This window comes from Pseudophryne corroboree, chromosome 2 (genome assembly GCF_028390025.1).
Source record: "Pseudophryne corroboree isolate aPseCor3 chromosome 2, aPseCor3.hap2, whole genome shotgun sequence".
Taxonomy (NCBI): Eukaryota; Metazoa; Chordata; class Amphibia; order Anura; family Myobatrachidae; genus Pseudophryne; species Pseudophryne corroboree.
In genome coordinates, this window is record NC_086445.1 from 863451147 (window position 1) to 863472295 (window position 21149).

Sequence of the window (21149 nt, forward strand, 5' to 3'; positions counted from 1 at the left end):
TCACACCACTTTTTTCCCCCAGTGTTCCAGTGTCCCCCAGTGGATGAAGGAAGAATAAAGATACCAGATATACTGTAAGTTGTGAACATGGGGAATGTTAAGGGATTCCAATAACACCTCCCTGTATTTAAGTCTATGGAACACCACAACGGACCTAAATTCTGAAGCAGCGGATAATATTGTACAAAGGACATATTTATTATTCAAACAGAGCAAGATTTGTCAAGGAATGCTCTTTTACATATTTATTTCTTTGAAAATGCTACCAGAATTTTTTTTTATATAGGCCAATCTTGTATGTTAAGGACAACAGCTTTAACAATACAAAACGTAATTGAAATGTGTCAATAAAATGTTTCTCATGTTCCCATAAAGGGAAGTTCTGAAACTTTGAAGTTGCCAGGGGTACAGATGGAGAAAGTAGAATATGTTACATAAAGATTATATGACAGTTACAGCTCTTTACCTCACTTGCTTTCGCCTTACTAAATTGCTGCAATATCTTCTGTTCCTGTTGAGTTATGACCTCCTGAAGCTGGGTGATGCACTGTAAACAAGAGGCAGGTATAAGTGTCTAATACAATGTCAACTACAATAAATATGAAGGACGAAAGGCTCCACATTGTCACCTTTTCTTTGCTATTCACTTTCTCATCCAAAATGCAATTTCTCCTCCTCAGCTCGTCAAGCTCTAACTGCATGTTACGTATGTCAGATGTATGTCGGAATTTTTCATTTTGTAGTTCTTTTTTCATGCATGCACTTTGGCAAAACAAAACAGAACATTTATATAAAATTATTTTTTATTAAAATAAATAAAATCAAAACTGAGCAGTGATCTTTTGTGTAAATCTGAGTATCACAGCTGAAAGGTATACTGGAGTAGGATTTTCAAGTAGATGATATATACAATACAGTTTGTGCAGACATGTGGGAACACACACTTAATGTCAATACATTAACAGATGAACCATTCATTTCAATGGCAAATGTGAGTTATTGCTAAGGTTTGGCGAACAGTCACTTGCATGCAATATACCCTATGGGCGGTGTTCAATTCTTTTCACCCCTTTCCACACCCATTTAGTTTCTGCTGATGGGCATGGTATCATCATTTCAGCTTGCTACCCCCGGGGTAGCGAGGGCGCCCAACCCTTTATGCAGCTAAACCAGATTACTATGGGCGAAATATTTGCGATAACGGTCATCACTTTAGAAAGGAGATTGGGCATGGTATATCATTTGAATACCACCCTATAAAAGTCCAGAAACACAGATTACGAATGAAAACGATTTAAAACAATCTAAAAGCCATTTCTAGCATTACAGACACTTGCATCATATCACAACCCTAGAGAATTAGGCAAACTCAATAGCAAATGAATAGAACTAAAAGAATTAAGTATGTATTGCACAGTTGAAAAACAAGGCAGAATTATGTGAATAGAATATATATATATATATATATATATATATATAAAAATATAAAATATATCCTAGGGCAGCTCTTCCTCTAATGCCTGATCCAGTCATCAATCTATTTTGCAGCCTCAAGAGGATGCAATCGTGGTCTATGTACAACACCCGTAAGGGAGTAATAGACTTAAGGCATCCCTCCACACGCTTACCTTTCGGTTCCTACAGTGAGGGGACAGTGGTGAGAGGCAGAGTGGACGACACCCAATGGGTGACACATGAGTTCACTAGCAGTGATTTACCTACTTGTTATATAACTTTGCAGGGGGAGGATATTGAGCTAATGCCCGTTGTAGACAGGGGGAATGTCTTCGCTGGACAAGACCAGGAGTCTTGTCTGATGTACACTTAATGGTCAGATTGTGGTAACAGTTTTAAATTACCCTCTGACGTGTGAACATATCAGTTTGCTTAACCACAGTAGGGGAATCCTCTTATCAGTGATTTGTAGGATTTGTTACCCAATAACCACAAGGGCAGTGGTATCATTTAGCAATGGAAAATTCTTGTCAGGAACACCTAATATAGGTACTGACAGGACAGCATGATCCCCCTCTCTTCAGATAAAATATCAGAGAGATTATTGGATAGGGAGGAAGAAGCAGCCCGCTCAGATGACCCAGAGAAAAGAGAGTGACCTGGAATAGGGTTTTTACCTGACCAGGGAATGAGTCATATGCTACAATCCGTGAGGCATAATTTTCCCGCCCAAAGCGGAGTAACCATGGGGACATCAGAGACTGTAATGTTACAGGTGGTCCCATAGGGGGCATAAAGCGTTCAACTAGAGAACCAAGTAGGTTTCAGAACGCAGCTCAGGTTGGCTCCTGATTGATTACAGTAGCTGCGGACTGACTAGGAGATGTATGAGACATAGCACACAGACCATCACACAAAACTTAAGCCTCAGGTAAATCCATTGCGCATGCTCTGCAGGATGCAGGAGCGTCCCCAGATCTACTGCCCTACATGTTAAACATTATACACAAATGCAACAAAGAGCGGTTTAGTACGATGAAGCTAGACAGAGTGCAATACCTGCAAATAAAACCGTTAACAAGTGACCGAGTACCCAGTACACAATACCTGCGAATAAATCCGGTATTATGTAACGGAGTACACAGTACAATACAAGTAATAGGTAAATACTGTGACGCACTATATATGGACCCAGATGCACCTAGTCCCCATGGTACAGTATACAGTAATAGATATATCTGGAATACACCGCAGTGAAATCACATAGCAGATACAGGCACAGTCACGTTTGCAATGCAGATAATTATTTCATGACAATAAAATTGCACTGGATTATTATATGAACACAAACACACATAATAGGATTTTAATTACCTACCGGTAAATCCTTTTCTCGTAGTCCGTAGAGGATGCTGGGGTCCATATTAGTACCATGGGGTATAGACAGGTCCACTAGGAGCCATTGGCACTTTAAGAGTTTGAGAGTGTGGGCTGGCTCCTCCCTCTATGCCCCTCCTACCAGACCCAGTCTAGAAACTGTGCCCGAGGAGACGGACACCTTTGAGAGAAGGATTACACAGATAGTGGCGAAATTCACACCAGCTCACACACAAGGCAACCCAAGCTAACTAGATTGAAACATCAGCAACGGCTAAAGAGGATTACTTACCAAGTAACAAAACAGTACTTACCCAGAACTAAGCAGTACTGAACTAAATAACCACTGCAGGATAATGAAGCGCTGGGTGGGCGCCCAGCATCCTCTATGGAGTACGAGAAAATAAGAATTTACTTACCGATAATTCTATTTCTCATAGTCCGTAGTGGATGCTGGGACTTCCGTAAGGACCATGGGGAATAGCGGCTCCGCAGGAGACTGGGCACAAAAGTAAAAGCTTTAGACTAGCTGGTGTGCACTGGCTCCTCCCCCTATGACCCTCCTCCAAGCCTCAGTTAGGATACTGTGCCCGGACGAGCGTACATAATAAGGAAGGATTTTGAATCCCGGGTAAGACTCATACCAGCCACACCAATCACACCGTAAAACCTGTGATCTGAACCCAGTTAACAGTATGATAAACGTAGGAGCCTCTGAAAAGATGGCTCACAACAATAAACAACCCGATTTTTTTGTAACAATAACTATATACAAGTATTGCAGACAATCCGCACTTGGGATGGGCGCCCAGCATCCACTACGGACTATGAGAAATAGAATTATCGGTAAGTAAATTCTTATTTTCTCTGACGTCCTAGTGGATGCTGGGACTTCCGTAAGGACCATGGGGATTATATCAAAGCTCCCAAACGGGCGGGAGAGTGCGGATGACTCTGCAGCACCGAATGAGAGAACTCCAGGTCCTCCTCAGCCAGGGTATCGAATTTGTAAAATTTTGCAAACGTGTTTGCCCCTGACCAAGTAGCTGCTCGGCAAAGTTGTAAAGCCGAGACCCCTCGGGCAGCCGCCCAAGATGAGCCCACTTTCCTTGTGGAATGGGCTTTAACAGATTTTGGCTGTGGCAGTCCTGCCACAAAATGTGCAAGCTGAATTGTACTACAAATCCAACGAGCAATCGTCTGCTTAGAAGCAGGAGCACCCAGCTTGTTGGGTGCATACAGGATAAACAGCGAGTCAGATTTTCTGACTCCAGCCTTCCTGGAAACATATATTTTCAGGGCCCTGACTACGTCCAACAACTTGGAGTCCTCCAAGTCCCTAGTAGCCGCAGGCACCACAATAGGTTGGTTCATGTGAAACGCTGAAACCACCTTAGGGAGAAATTAAGGACGAGTCCTCAATGCTGCCCTGTCTGAATGAAAAATTAGGTAAGGGCTTTTATATGACAAAGCCGCCAATTCTGAGACACGCCTGGCTGACGCCAGAGCTAACAGCATGACCACCTTCCATGTGAGATATCTTAATTCCACAGTGGTGAGTGGTTCAAACCAATGTGATTTTAGGAACCCTAAAACTACATTGAGATCCCAAGGTGCCACTGGTGGCACAAAAGGAGGCTGTATATGCAGTACCCCCTTGACAAACGTCTGAACTTCAGGCACTGAAGCCAGTTCTTTCTGGAAGAAGATCGACAGGGCCGAAATCTGAACCTTAATGGATCCTAATTTTAGGCCCATAGACAGTCCTGCTTGCAGGAAATGCAGGAAACGACCCAGTTGAAATTCCTCTGTGGGGGCCTTCTTGGCCTCACACCACGCAACATATTTTCGCCAAATGCGGTGATAATGTTTCGCGGTTACATCCTTCCTGGCTTTGATCAGGGTAGGGATGACTTCATCTGGAATGCCTTTTTCCATCAGGATCCGGCGTTCAACCGCCATGCCGTCAAACGCAGCCGCGGTAAGTCTTGGAACAGACAAGGTCCCTGCTGGAGCAGGTCCTTTCTTAGAGGTAGAGGCCACGGGTCCTCCGTGAGCATCTCTTGCAGTTCCGGGTACCAAGTTCTTCTTGGCCAATCCGGAGCCATGAGTATAGTCCTTACTCCTCTCCTTCTTATGATTCTCAGTACTTTGGGTATGAGAGGCAGAGGAGGGAACACATACACCGACTGGTACACCCACGGTGTTACCAGAGCATCCACCGCTATTGCCTGAGGGTCCCTTGACCTGGCGCAATATCTGTCCAGTTTTTTGTTGAGACGGGACGCCATCATGTCCACCTTTGGTTTTTCCCAACGGTTTACAATCACTTGGAAGACTTCTGGGTGAAGTCCCCACTCCCCCGGGTGTTCCAGAATATTTATGTGAAGAGACGTTTCCATGCTTGACCACAAGCCCTGGAAACTTCTTCCCTGTGTGACTGCTCCCCAGCCTCTCAGACTGGCATCCGTGGTCACCAGCATCCAATCCTGAATGCCGAATCTGCGGCCCTCTAGAAGATGAGCACTCTGTAACCACCACAGGAGAGACACCCTTGTCCTTGGAGATAGGGTTATCCGCTGATGCATCTGAAGATGCGATCCGGACCATTTGTCCAGCAGATCCCACTGAAAAGTTCTTGCATGGAATCTTCCGAATGGAATTGCTTCGTAAGAAGCCACCATTTTTCCCAGGACTCTCGTGCATTGATGCACTGACACTTGGCCTGGTTTTAGGAGGTTCCTGACTAGCTCGGATAACTCCCTGGCCTTCTCCTCCGGGAGAAACACCTTTTTCTGGACTGTGTCCAGAATCATCCCTAGGAACAGTAGACGTGTTGTTGGAATCAGCTGTGATTTTGGGATATTTAGAATCCACCCGTGCTGACGTAGCACTACCTGAGACAGTGCTACTCCGAACTCTAACTGTTTCCTATCAGGAGATCGTCCAAGTAAGGGATAATTAAGACGCCTTTTCTTCGAAGAAGAATCATCATTTCGGCCATTACCTTGGTAAAGACCCGGGGTGCCGTGGACAATCCAAACGGCAGCGTCTGAAACTGATAATGACAGTTTTGAACCACAAACCTGAGGTACCCCTGGTGAGAAGGGAAGATTGGGACATGGAGATAAGCATCTTTGATGTCCAGAGATACCATATAGTCCCCTTCTTCCAGGTTCGCTATCACTGCTCTGAGTGATTCCATCTTGAATTTGAACCTTTTTATGTAAGTGTTCAAGGATTTTAGATTTAAAATTGGTCTCACCGAGCCGTCCGGCTTCGGTACCACAAACAGCGTGGAATAATACCCCTTTCCCTGTTGTAGGAGGGGTACCTTGATTATCACCTGCTGGGAATACAGCTTGTGAATAGCTTCCAATATTGCCTCCCTGTCGGAGGGAGACGTTGGAAGAGCAGACTTCAGGAATCGGCGAGGGGGAGACGTCTCGAATTCCAATTTGTACCCCTGTGATACTACCTGCAGGATCCAGGGGTCCACTTGCGAGTGAGCCCACTGCGCGTTGAAATTTTTGAGACGGGCCCCCACCGTGCCTGAGTCCGCTTGTAAAGCCCCAGCGTCATGCTGAAGACTTGGCAGAAGCGGGGGAGGGCTTCTGCTCCTGGGAAGAGGCTGCCTGGTGCAGTCTTTTTCCCCTTCCCCGGGGCAGAAATGAGTGGCCTTTTGCCCGCTTGTTCTTATAGGAACGAAAGGACTGAGTTTGAAAAGACGGTGTCTTTTTCTGCTGAGAGGTGACCTGGGGTAAAAAGGTGGACTTTCCAGCCGTTGCCGTGGCCACCAGGTCTGATAGACCGACCCCAAATAACTCCTCCCCTTTATACGGCAATACTTCCATATGTCGTTTGGAATCTGCATCACCTGACCACTGTCGCGTCCATAACGCCCTTCTGGCAGAAATGGACATCGCACTCACTCTTGATGCCAGGGTGCAAATATCCCTCTGTGCATCTCGCATATATAGTAATGCATCCTTTAAATGCTCTATAGTTAATAAAATACTGTCCCTATCCAGGGTATCAATATTTTCAGTCAGGGAATCCGACCAAGCCACTCCAGCACTGCACATCCAGGCTGAGGCGATTGCTGGTCGCAGTATAACACCAGTATGTGTGTATATACCTTTTAGGATATTTTCCAGCCTTCTATCAGCTGGTTCCTTGAGGGCGGCCGTATCAGGAGACGGTAACGCCACTTGTTTTGATAAGCGTGTGAGCGCCTTATCTACCCTAGGGGGTGTTTCCCAACGTGCCCTAACCTCTGGCGGGAAAGGGTATAGTGCCAATAATTTGTTAGAAATCAGCAGTTTTTTATCGGGGGAAACCCACGCTTTATCATACACCTCATTTAATTCCTCTGATTCAGGAAAAACTACGGGTAGTTTTTTCACACCCCACATAATACCCTTTTTTGTGGTACTTGTAGTGTCAGAAATGTTCAATGCCTCCTTCATTGCCGTGATCATGTAACGTGTGGTCCTACTGGACATTACGTTTGTCTCCTCACCGTCGACACTGGATTCAGTATCCGTGTCTGGGTCTGTGTCGACCATCTGAGGTAACGGGCGTTTTAGCGCCCCTGACGGTGTCTGAGACGCCTGAACAGGCACTGATTTGCCGGCTGTCTCATGTCGTCAACAGTTTTTTGCAAAGTGCTGACATTGTCACGTAATTCTTTAAATACGACCATCCAGTCAGGTGTCGACTCCCTAGGGGGTGACATCACTAACACAGGCAATTGCTCTGCTTCCACATCATTTTCCTCCTCATACATGTCGACACAATCGTACCGACACCCAGCACACACACAGGGAATGCTCTGATAGAGGACAGGACCCCACTAGCCCTTTGGGGAGACAGAGGGAGAGTTTGCCAGCACACACCAGAGTGCTATATATATACAGGGATAACCTTATATAAGTGTTACTCCCTGTTATAGCTGCTGTATTTATATATTAGCTGCCAATAGTGCCCCCCCTCTCTGTTTTACCCTGTTTCTGTAGTGCAGGACTGCAGGGGAGAGTCAGGGAGCCGTCCTTCCAGCGAAGCTGTGAAAGAAAATGGCGCTTGTGTGCTGAGGAGAAAGGCTCCGCCCCCTTCACGGCGGCCTTTTCTCCCGCTTTTTTCAGGAAAACTGGCAGGGGTTAAATGCATCCATATAGCCCAGGAGCTATATGTGATGCATTTCTTTAGCCATATAAGGTTTTTACAGTGTTTTATTTAGAGATGAGCGGGTTCGGTTTCTCTGAATCCGAACCCGCCCGAACTTCATGGTTTTTTTCACGGGTCCGAGCAGACTCGGATCTTCCCGCCTTGCTCGGTTAACCCGAGCGCGCCCGAACGTCATCATGACGCTGTCGGATTCTCGCGAGGCTCGGATTCTATCGCGAGACTCGGATTCTATATAAGGAGCCGCGCGTCGCCGCCATTTTCACACGTGCATTGAGATTGATAGTGAGAGGACGTGGCTGGCGTCCTCTCCATTTAGATTATAAGAGAGAGAGATTTACTGGAGCTTAGGACTAGGAGGAGTACTGTAGAAGTGTAGAGAGTGCAGAGAGTTTACTAGTGAGTGACCACCAGACAGTGCAGTTTATTTAATATATCCGTTCTCTGCCTGAAAAAAGCGATACACACAGTGACTCAGTCACATACCATATCTGTGTGCACTGCTCAGGCTCAGCCCAGTGTGCTGCATCATCTATATATATTATATATCTGTCTGACTGCTCAGCTCACACAGCTTATAATTGTGGGGGAGACTGGGGAGCACTGCAGTGCCAGTTATAGGTTATAGCAGGAGCCAGGAGTACATAATATTATATAGTGAGTGACCACCAGACAGTGCAGTTTATTTAATATATCCGTTCTCTGCCTGAAAAAAGCGATACACACAGTGACTCAGTCACATACCATATCTGTGTGCACTGCTCAGGCTCAGCCCAGTGTGCTGCATCATCTATATATATTATATATCTGTCTGACTGCTCAGCTCACACAGCTTATAATTGTGGGGGAGACTGGGGAGCACTGCAGTGCCAGTTATAGGTTATAGCAGGAGCCAGGAGTACATAATATTATATTAAAATTAAACAGTGCACACTTTTGCTGCAGGAGTGCCACTGCCAGTGTGACTGACCAGTGACCTGACCACACTGACCACCAGTATAGTTAGTAGTATACTTATATTGTGATTGCCTGAAAAAGTTAAACACTCGTCGTGTGACTTCACTTGTGTGTTGTTTTTTTTTTTATTCTATAAAAATAAAACTCATTCTGCTGACAGACAGTGTCCAGCAGGTCCGTCATTATATAATATATAATATATACCTGTCCGGCTGCAGTAGTGATATATATATATTTTTTATATCATTTATCATCCAGTCGCAGCAGACACAGTACGGTAGTTCACGGCTGTGGCTACCTCTGTGTCTGCACTCGGCAGGCAGTCCGTCCATAATTGTATACCACCTAACCGTGGTTTTTTTTTCTTCTTTATACATACATAGTTACATAGACATCTCTTTATCAACCAGTCTATATTAGCAGCAGACACAGTACAGTACGGTAGTTCACGGCTGTGGCTACCTCTGTGTCTGCACTCGGCAGGCAGTCCGTCCATAATTGTATACCACCTAACCGTGGTTTTTTTTTCTTTCTTCTTTATACATACATAGTTACATAGACATCTCTTTATCAACCAGTCTATATTAGCAGCAGACACAGTACAGTACGGTAGTTCACGGCTGTGGCTACCTCTGTGTCTGCACTCGGCAGGCAGTCCGTCCATAATTGTATACCACCTAACCGTGGTTTTTTTTTCTTTCTTCTTTATACATACATAGTTACATAGACATCTCTTTATCAACCAGTCTATATTAGCAGCAGACACAGTACAGTACGGTAGTTCACGGCTGTGGCTACCTCTGTGTCTGCACTCGGCAGGCAGTCCATAATTGTATACTAGTATCCATCTCCATTGTTTACCTGAGGTGCCTTTTAGTTGTGCCTATTAAAATATGGAGAACAAAAATGTTGAGGTTCCAAAATTAGGGAAAGATCAAGATCCACTTCCACCTCGTGCTGAAGCTGCTGCCACTAGTCATGGCCGAGACGATGAAATGCCAGCAACGTCGTCTGCCAAGGCCGATGCCCAATGTCATAGTACAGAGCATGTCAAATCCAAAACACCAAATATCAGAAAAAAAAGGACTCCAAAACCTAAAATAAAATTGTCGGAGGAGAAGCGTAAACTTGCCAATATGCCATTTACGACACGGAGTGGCAAGGAACGGCTGAGGCCCTGGCCTATGTTCATGGCTAGTGGTTCAGCTTCACATGAGGATGGAAGCACTCAGCCTCTCGCTAGAAAAATGAAAAGACTCAAGCTGGCAAAAGCAGCACAGCAAAGAACTGTGCATTCTTCGAAATCCCAAATCCACAAGGAGAGTCCAATTGTGTCGGTTGCGATGCCTGACCTTCCCAACACTGGACGTGAAGAGCATGCGCCTTCCACCATTTGCACGCCCCCTGCAAGTGCTGGAAGGAGCACCCGCAGTCCAGTTCCTGATAGTCAGATTGAAGATGTCAGTGTTGAAGTACACCAGGATGAGGAGGATATGGGTGTTGCTGGCGCTGGGGAGGAAATTGACCAGGAGGATTCTGATGGTGAGGTGGTTTGTTTAAGTCAGGCACCCGGGGAGACACCTGTTGTCCGTGGGAGGAATATGGCCGTTGACATGCCAGGTGAAAATACCAAAAAAATCAGCTCTTCGGTGTGGAGGTATTTCACCAGAAATTCGGACAACAGGTGTCAAGCCGTGTGTTCCCTTTGTCAAGCTGTAATAAGTAGGGGTAAGGACGTTAACCACCTCGGAACATCCTCCCTTATACGTCACCTGCAGCGCATTCATAATAAGTCAGTGACAAGTTCAAAAACTTTGGGTGACAGCGGAAGCAGTCCACTGACCAGTAAATCCCTTCCTCTTGTAACCAAGCTCACGCAAACCACCCCACCAACTCCCTCAGTGTCAATTTCCTCCTTCCCCAGGAATGCCAATAGTCCTGCAGGCCATGTCACTGGCAATTCTGACGATTCCTCTCCTGCCTGGGATTCCTCCGATGCATCCTTGCGTGTAACGCCTACTGCTGCTGGCGCTGCTGTTGTTGCTGCTGGGAGTCGATGGTCATCCCAGAGGGGAAGTCGTAAGCCCACTTGTACTACTTCCAGTAAGCAATTGACTGTTCAACAGTCCTTTGCGAGGAAGATGAAATATCACAGCAGTCATCCTGCTGCAAAGCGGATAACTGAGGCCTTGACAACTATGTTGGTGTTAGACGTGCGTCCGGTATCCGCCGTTAGTTCACAGGGAACTAGACAATTTATTGAGGCAGTGTGCCCCCGTTACCAAATACCATCTAGGTTCCACTTCTCTAGGCAGGCGATACCGAGAATGTACACGGACGTCAGAAAAAGACTCACCAGTGTCCTAAAAAATGCAGTTGTACCCAATGTCCACTTAACCACGGACATGTGGACAAGTGGAGCAGGGCAGGGTCAGGACTATATGACTGTGACAGCCCACTGGGTAGATGTATGGACTCCCGCCGCAAGAACAGCAGCGGCGGCACCAGTAGCAGCATCTCGCAAACGCCAACTCTTTCCTAGGCAGGCTACGCTTTGTATCACCGCTTTCCAGAATACGCACACAGCTGAAAACCTCTTACGGCAACTGAGGAAGATCATCGCGGAATGGCTGACCCCAATTGGACTCTCCTGTGGATTTGTGGCATCGGACAACGCCAGCAATATTGTGTGTGCATTAAATATGGGCAAATTCCATCACGTCCCATGTTTTGCACATACCTTGAATTTGGTGGTGCAGAATTTTTTAAAAAACGACAGGGGCGTGCAAGAGATGCTGTCGGTGGCCAGAAGAATTGCGGGACACTTTCGGCGTACAGGCACCACGTACAGAAGACTGGAGCACCACCAAAAACTACTGAACCTGCCCTGCCATCATCTGAAGCAAGAAGTGGTAACGAGGTGGAATTCAACCCTCTATATGCTTCAGAGGTTGGAGGAGCAGCAAAAGGCCATTCAAGCCTATACAATTGAGCACGATATAGTAGGTGGAATGCACCTGTCTCAAGCGCAGTGGAGAATGATTTCAACGTTGTGCAAGGTTCTGATGCCCTTTGAACTTGCCACACGTGAAGTCAGTTCAGACACTGCCAGCCTGAGTCAGGTCATTCCCCTCATCAGGCTTTTGCAGAAGAAGCTGGAGACATTGAAGGAGGAGCTAACACGGAGCGATTCCGCTAGGCATGTGGGACTTGTGGATGGAGCCCTTAATTCGCTTAACAAGGATTCACGGGTGGTCAATCTGTTGAAATCAGAGCACTACATTTTGGCCACCGTGCTCGATCCTAGATTTAAAGCCTACCTTGGATCTCTCTTTCCGGCAGACACAAGTCTGCTGGGGTTGAAAGACCTGCTGGTGACAAAATTGTCAAGTCAAGCGGAACGCGACCTGTCAACATCTCCTCCTTCACATTCTCCCGCAACTGGGGGTGCGAGGAAAAGGCTCAGAATTCCGAGCCCACCCGCTGGCGGTGATGCAGGGCAGTCTGGAGCGACTGCTGATGCTGACATCTGGTCCGGACTGAAGGACCTGACAACGATTACGGACATGTCGTCTACTGTCACTGCATATGATTCTCTCAACATTGATAGAATGGTGGAGGATTATATGAGTGACCGCATCCAAGTAGGCACGTCACACAGTCCGTACTTATACTGGCAGGAAAAAGAGGCAATTTGGAGGCCCTTGCACAAACTGGCTTTATTCTACCTAAGTTGCCCTCCCACAAGTGTGTACTCCGAAAGAGTGTTTAGTGCCGCCGCTCACCTTGTCAGCAATCGGCGTACGAGGTTACATCCAGAAAATGTGGAGAAGATGATGTTCATTAAAATGAATTATAATCAATTCCTCCGCGGAGACATTGACCAGCAGCAATTGCCTCCACAAAGTACACAGGGAGCTGAGATGGTGGATTCCAGTGGGGACGAATTGATAATCTGTGAGGAGGGGGATGTACACGGTGATATATCGGAGGGTGATGATGAGGTGGACATCTTGCCTCTGTAGAGCCAGTTTGTGCAAGGAGAGATTAATTGCTTCTTTTTTGGGGGGGGTCCAAACCAACCCGTCATATCAGTCACAGTCGTGTGGCAGACCCTGTCACTGAAATGATGGGTTGGTTAAAGTGTGCATGTCCTGTTTTGTTTATACAACATAAGGGTGGGTGGGAGGGCCCAAGGACAATTCCATCTTGCACCTCTTTTTTCTTTTCTTTTTCTTTGCATCATGTGCTGATTGGGGAGGGTTTTTTGGAAGGGACATCCTGCGTGACACTGCAGTGCCACTCCTAGATGGGCCCGGTGTTTGTGTCGGCCACTAGGGTCGCTAATCTTACTCACACAGCTACCTCATTGCGCCTCTTTTTTTCTTTGCGTCATGTGCTGTTTGGGGAGGGTTTTTTGGAAGGGACATCCTGCGTGACACTGCAGTGCCACTCCTAGATGGGCCCGGTGTTTGTGTCGGCCACTAGGGTCGCTAATCTTACTCACACAGCTACCTCATTGCGCCTCTTTTTTTCTTTGCGTCATGTGCTGTTTGGGGAGGGTTTTTTGGAAGGGCCATCCTGCGTGACACTGCAGTGCCACTCCTAGATGGGCCCGGTGTTTGTGTCGGCCACTAGGGTCGCTAATCTTACTCACACAGCTACCTCATTGCGCCTCTTTTTTTCTTTGCGTCATGTGCTGTTTGGGGAGGGTTTTTTGGAAGGGACATCCTGCGTGACACTGCAGTGCCACTCCTAGATGGGCCCGGTGTTTGTGTCGGCCACTAGGGTCGCTTATCTTACTCACACAGCGACCTCGGTGCAAATTTTAGGACTAAAAATAATATTGTGAGGTGTGAGGTATTCAGAATAGACTGAAAATGAGTGTAAATTATGGTTTTTGAGGTTAATAATACTTTGGGATCAAAATGACCCCCAAATTCTATGATTTAAGCTGTTTTTTAGTGTTTTTTGAAAAAAACACCCGAATCCAAAACACACCCGAATCCGACAAAAAAAATTCGGTGAGGTTTTGCCAAAACGCGTTCGAACCCAAAACACGGCCGCGGAACCGAACCCAAAACACAAAACCCGAAAAATTTCAGGCGCTCATCTCTAGTTTTATTGCGTCTCAGGGCGCTCCCCCCCAGCGCCCTGCACCCTCAGTGACCGGAGTGTGAAGTGTGCTGAGAGCAATGGCGCACAGCTGCAGTGCTGTGCGCTACCTTATTTGAAGACAGGAACGTCTTCTGCCGCCGATTTCTCCGGACCTCTTCGCTCTTCTGGCTCTGTAAGGGGGCCGGCGGCGCAGCTCCGGGACCCATCCAGGCTGAACCTGTGATCGTCCCTCTGGAGCTAATGTTCAGTAGCCAAGAAGCCCAATCCACTCTGCACGCAGGTGAGTTCGCTTCTTCTCCCCTTAGTCCCACGATGCAGTGAGCCTGTTGCCAGCAGGACTCACTGAAAATAAAAAACCTATTTAAACTTTTACTTCTAAGCAGCTCAGGAGAGCCACCTAGCATGCACCCTTCTCGTTCGGGCACAACAATCTAACGGAGGCTTGGAGGAGGGTCATAGGGGGAGGAGCCAGTGCACACCAGCTAGTTTAAAGCTTTTACTTTTGTGCCCAGTCTCCTGCGGAGCCGCTATTCCCCATGGTCCTTACGGAAGTCCCAGCATCTACTAGGACGTCAGAGAAAAGGATTTACCTAGAGGATGCTGGGGTCCACATTAGCACCATGGTGATGTACCAAAGCTCCCAGAACGGGAGGGAGAGTGCGGAGGCTCCTCCAGAACCACTTGACCACACTTTAGGTCCTCAGAGGCCAAAGTATCGAACTTGTAGAACTTTGCGAACGTGTTCGACCCCGACCAAGTAGCTGCTCGGCAGAGTTGTAAAGCAGAGACACCCCGGGCAGCCGCCAAGGAAGAACCCACTTTACGAGTAGAGTGGGCCTTAACAGACGTAGGACACGGCAAGCCTGCCGTAGAATACGCATGCTGGACAGTGAACCTGATCCAGCGAGAGGGGACACCCAATTTTCTTGGGATCATACAGGACAAACAGAGAGTCCGATTTTCTGAGACGAGCAGTCCTCACACAGAGTTTTAGAGCCCTTACAACATCTAAGGACTTTGACGAAATTGAGGAGTCAATTGCAACTGGCACCACAATAGGTTGGTTGAAATTAAATGCTGACACAACCTTTGGAAGAAACTGCTGACGTGTCCAAAGCTCAGCTCTATCTTCACGGAAGATCAAGTATGGGCTTTTACATGACAAAGCCCCCAACTCCAACACACGTCTAGCAGAAGCTAAGGCCAACAAAGTGACAGTCTTCCACGTGAGAAACTTGACCTCAACCTCCTGTAGAGGTTCAAACCAGTCCGACTGAAGGAACTGCAACACCACGTTAAGATCCCAGGGCGCCGTAGGCGGTACATAGGGAGGTTGGATGTGCAAAACTCCCTTCAAACAAGTCTGAACCTCAGCGGGGGCAGCCAACTGTTTCTGAAAGAAAATGGATAGGGCCGAAATCTGGACCTTTATGGATCCCAACCTCAGGCTCATATCCACACCTGCTTGCAGGAAGAGGAGAAACCGTCCCAGTTGAAACTCCACCGCAGGAAATTTCTTGGACTCACACCAAGACACATATTTCTTCCAAATACAATGATAATGTTTAGACGTTACTCCAGTGGTTTCCAAACTTTTTTGAATCACGGCACCTTAGAATATCAGAAATTTTTTTCACGGCACCCCTAGGCCAAAAATTTCTTATTGAGAAATTTAGAAAGAAATATTACATTAAGTAGATCGCGTTTATATGTCATCCTTAGGGTCATTTGTGTTGTGAGGGACAAGATTTGCTTCTGTTTGGCCACATATTTTATGACTGGCAGCCACCAGCACTGGTTTTGCCTATTATATTGACCATGAATAATTTAAATTGGTCCTGGACCACCAACCCAGGGCACCCGTGCAAGTGTCCCGAGGCACCCCAGGGAGCCACGGCACACAGTTTGGGAACCTCTGCGTTACTCCTTTCCTAGCCTGTATCAGGGTAGGAATAACCTTGTTCGGAATGCCCTTCCGAGCTAGTATCTGGCGTTCAACCTTGATAGGCGAACGGCCCTGCTGCAGCAGGTTCTCCCGAAGAGGCCTTGGCTCTTCTAGCAGTAGATCCAGAAGATCCACGTACCAAGCCCTTCTTGGCCAGCCCGGAGCAATGAGGATTGCCTAAACTCCTGTTTTCCTTATGAGTTTGAGAACTCTTGGAATGAGTGGAAGTAGAGGAAACAAGTACACCGACTGGAACACCCACGGAGTCACTAGGGCGTCCACCGCCACTGCTTGTGGGTCCATCGACCTGGAATAATACCGCCAAAGCTTCTTGTTGAGACAAGAGGCCATCATATCGATTTGGGGCACGCCCCAAAGATCTGTTACCTCCGTGAAGACCTCCGAATGGAGACCCCACTCTCCTGGATGGAGATCGTGTCTGCTGAGGAAGTCCGCTTCACAGTTGTCTACTCCCGGAATGAAGTTTGCTGGCAGTGCCAACGCGTGTTTTTCTGCCCAGAGGATGATTTTTGTTACCTCCGACATCGCAGCTCTGCTCATCGTTCCGCCTTGTCGGTTTATGTAAGCCACTGTCGTTTCGTTGTCAGACTGTACTTGAACGGCCCGGTTTCTCAGAAGATGGGCCGCTTGGAGAAGACCGTTGTATATGGCTCTTAGTTCCAGAATGTTTATTGGCAGGCTGGCTTCCAGACTTGACCACCTTCCTTGGAAGGTTTCCCCTTGAGTGACTGCGCCCCAGCCCCGGAGACTTGCATCCGTGGTTAGAAGGATCCAGTCCTGAATACCGAACTTGCGGCCCTCCAGAAGGTGAAGTAACTGCACCCACCAGAGGAGTGAAATCATGGCCTTTGGCTACAGACGTATTCTCTGGTGCATGTGTAGATGGGATCCCGACCATTTGTCCGGGAGATCCAGTTGGAAGGACCGAGCGTGAAACCTCCCATACTGCAGAGCCTCGTAAGAGTCTACCATCTTCCCCAGAAGGCGAATGCACTGATGAACAGACACCCGGGCTGGCTTCAGGACATCCCGGACCATTGTTTGTATCACCAACGCTTTTTCCTCTAGAATAAACACCCTCTGCACCTCCGTGTCGAAGATCATTCCCAGAAAGGACAACCTTTCCAAATGTGATTTTGGGATTTTCAGGATCCAACCATGGTTCCTTGAGAAGCTGGGTCGTGAGAGCTATTGACTGAAGCAGCTTCTCCTTGGACGATGCCTTTATCAGCAGATCGTCCGGATACGGAATTATGTTCACCCCCTGCCTGCGGAGGAGAACCATAATTTCCGCCATCAACTTGGGGAAAACCCTTGGTGCTGTGGAGAGGCCGAATGGTAGGGCCTGGAACTGAAAATGACAGTTCAACAGAGCGAATCAGAGATCAGCTTGATGCGGCAGCCAAATCGGAATGTGGAGGTATGCATCCTTGATATCCATGGATACCGGGAATTCCTCCTCTTCCAGACCTGATATCACTGCCCTTAGAGACTCCATTTTGAACTTGAACTCCCTCACAAAGGGGTTTAGTGATTTTAAGTTCAGAATAGGCCTGACTGAATCATCTGGTTTTGGTACCACTAAAAGGTTAGAATAGTAACCTATGTTCTGCATTTGAGGAGGGACAGGTACAATGACCTGTGCCTCCACCAACTTCTGGATGGCTCCCTGTATGGTAGCCCTGTCTGCCGGCAAACCCGATGTAAAGAACCGATGAGGAGGGAGACCCTGAAATTCCAGCCGGTACCCCTGGGTCACACTATTTAGCACCCAGGGGTCCAGGCCGGACGACACCCAGACGTGACTTTAAAGTCTGAGTCTCGCCCCCACCGGCCCTACCTCCAGGCTGCGCTGTCCACCATCACACGGAGGACTTTGGCGCACATGAAGCAGTCTTCTGTTCTTGGGAACCTGCTGCAGCAGGTTTCTTGGACTTTGGTCGGCCCCCTCTAAAGAAGGTGTTGGCTGGTTTGGACTTTCTTGGTTTAGAAACCCGAAAGGACTGAGATGCAGGTGAAGAAAAAGGTTTCTTCGTAGCAGGAGCTGCTGAGGGAAGAAAAGGAGACTTACTCACAAAGAGAGCCTGACCTGTGTATGGTTGGGTCTCCACACCTCTCCTGGATTCCGCGTCAGCAGACCGCTGGCGCAGCCACAGCCCTCGACGAGCCGAGACAGACATGGAAGAAATTCCTGCAGCCATTGAACCCAGGACTTTTATGGATTCTACCATAAAACCTGCAGAATCCTGAATGTTACGGAGAAACAATTCAATGTCACTCTTATCTAACGTATCCAAATCCTCAAGTAATGTGCCTGACCACTTTACTATAGCTTTGGAAATCCATGCACAGGCAATAGTAGGACGGAGTATCGCCCCTGAAGCTGTGTATATGGATTTTAGCATAGTATCAATCTTGCGATCAGCCGGCTCCTTTAAGGCGGTAGATTCTGGAACAGGCAAAACCACCTTTTTTGAGAGTCTGGATACAGATGCATCCTCTATGGGTGGGTTTTCCCATTTCTTTCTATCCTCCTCAGGGAAGGGGAAAGCAACCAGAACCCTCCTAGGGATCTGGATTTTTTTTCTCTGGATTTTCCCATGCTTTTTCAAATATAGCATTTAATTCTTTGGACGCAGGGAAGGTTAGCGAGGCTTTCTTATTGTCAGTGAAGTAAGCCTCCTCAACCTGTTCAGGTGCTGTGTCAGTAATATTCAACACATCTCTAATAGCCTCTATCATCAACTGCACCCCTTTGCAAGAGATGCGGCCCCCCTGAACACATCCCCATCACCGCCTGCCGTGTCAGAGTCGGTATCCGTGTTGTCTTGCTTGATCTGGGCAAGAGCACATTTGTGGGAACCCACAGAGGTGGGACCTGAGGTAACAGAACCAGACCAAACTGCCATAGAATTCTGTAAAATCTTAATTGCAGATTCATTCTGAGCAACCCTAGCAGAAATCTGAGAAATCATAGTTTTGATAGAGGATAACCACTCTGGCTCCCTTGCTGGTATCTGCGCTACAACAGTGCAATCCTGATTACATGGAATGAGATCATCCTGAGAGGACATGTCCTCAGCTGCATAAGACACAGAGTCCCTGGACATAGCTGACTGAAGACCCCAAACACACACACACACACACACACACACACACACACACACACACACGGTAGGTTAGACAGAGTTTCCCCCCTGAGAATGGCAAGAGAGACACACAGATCAGAGCAAACCAACTCACAGCGCTGAGATAGAGATACATTATATATATATATATATATATATATATATATATATAAAAAGAAAAGGACAGCCCTTATCAGCGCCTACTGTGTACTGTGATAGTTGCACAGATTTAATTCACCGCCTCCCCCACCTTTTACAACCCCCCGGTAGCGCACAGGATAGCTGGAGTTGCTTGGAGGGACAGATCTATCAGTGTCTGTGTACAGGAACTGCAGGCAGGAAAATGGTGCTGAACGCTGCTGTGTCCGCTCTGAGGAGAAGCTCCGCCACTTAAAGATGGCGCGTCTTCCCGCACAAAATCTTTATACTGGCCTGAGGACTCAGTCGCACGGTGGGGGATTCCGTCCCCTGTTGTGCGTCTGTGTACGGAGGATTGTGACGCTAGCCTGGGGATTCAGTCTCCGGTTAGCGTCTATGACCAGTGTAGGGTATTAAGATGCTGGCTCAGGACGCCCCTCAAAGCGCCAACACTGTGTGCCGCTGAGCCTTTCCGGAGCGCAGCCTCTCAGAGCTGCGCTCCTACCCTTATGCCGCCATATCTCGCCTCTTCTGATATTCTGGCTCTGTTAGGGGGTGGCGGCATGCTGCAGGGGTGAGCGAACCCCTGTGGCAGGGAACGTTAGATCCCCTAAGGAGCTCAGTGTCCTGTCAGCGGAGATAGTGACACTACTCCCCCCCCTTAGTCCCTCGAAGCAGGGAGGCTGTTGCCAGCAGCCTCCCTGTAAAATAATAAACTCTAAAATAATCCTCAATTCTGCCCTGTCCGTATGAAAAATTAGGTAAGGGCTTTTATAGGATAAAGCCGCCAATTCTGAGACACGCCTGGCTGAAGCCAGGGCCAACAGCATTACCACTTTCCATGTGAGATATTTTAAATCCACAGTGGTGAGTGGTTCAAACCAATGTGATTTTAGGAACCCCAAAACTACATTGAGATCCCAAGGTGCCACTGGAGGCACAAAAGGAGGCTGTATATGCAGTACCCCCTTGACAAACGTCTGAACTTCAGGAACTGAAGCCAGTTCTTTCTGGAAGAAAATCGACAGGGCCGAAATTTGAACCTTAATGGACCCTAATTTTAGGCCCATAGACAGTCCTGTTTGCAGGAAATGCAGGAAACGACCCAGTTGAAATTCCTCTGTAGGGGCCTTCCTGGCCTCGCACCACGCAACATATTTACGCCAAATACGGTGATAATGCTGTACGGTTACATCCTTCCTGGCTTTGATCAGGGTAGGGATGACTTCATCTGGAATGCCTTTTTCCTTCAGGATCCGGCGTTCAACCGCCATGCCGTCAAACGCAGCCGCGATAAGTCTTGGAACAGACAGGGTCCCTGCTGGAGCAGGTCCCTTCTTAGAGGTAGAGGCCACGGGTCATCTGTGAGCATCTCTTGGTTTTTCCCAACGGTTCACAATCATGTGGAAGACTTCTGGGTGAAGTCCCCACTCTCCCGGGTGGAGGTCGTGTCTGCTGAGGAAGTCTGCTTCCCAGTTGTCCACTCCCGGAATGAACACTGCTGACAGTGCTATCACATGATTTTCCGCCCAGCGAAGAATCCTTGCAGCTTCTGCCATTGCCCTCCTGCTTCTTGTGCCGCCCTGTCTGTTTACGTGGGCGACTGCCGTGATGTTGTCTGACTGGATCAGCACCGGCTGACCTTGAAGCAGAGGTCTTGCTAGGCTTAGAGCATTGTAGATGGCCCTTAGCTCCAGGATATTTATGTGAAGTGATGTCTCCAGGCTTGACCACAAGCCCTGGAAATTTCTTCCCTGTGTGACTGCTCCCCAGCCTCTCAGGCTGGCATCCGTGGTCACCAGGACCCAGTCCTGAATGCCGAATCT

At 47.7% G+C, this 21149-nt stretch overlaps 1 protein-coding gene across 5 annotated transcripts in view; it reads right to left on the minus strand.

Moving 5' to 3' along the window:
- SPAG5 (sperm associated antigen 5) overlaps nucleotides 1-21149 on the minus strand; it is a 417322-nt gene that overhangs the window by 71801 nt on the left and 324372 nt on the right. For all 5 annotated transcript variants that reach the window (XM_063955870.1, XM_063955871.1, XM_063955872.1 and 2 more), the window contains exons 21-22: nucleotides 630-762; nucleotides 467-547 (exon numbers count right to left, since the gene is read on the minus strand). In XM_063955870.1, coding sequence (XP_063811940.1) covers nucleotides 467-547; nucleotides 630-762 — 214 coding nt within the window. The remainder of the gene's footprint in view (nucleotides 1-466; nucleotides 548-629; nucleotides 763-21149) is intronic.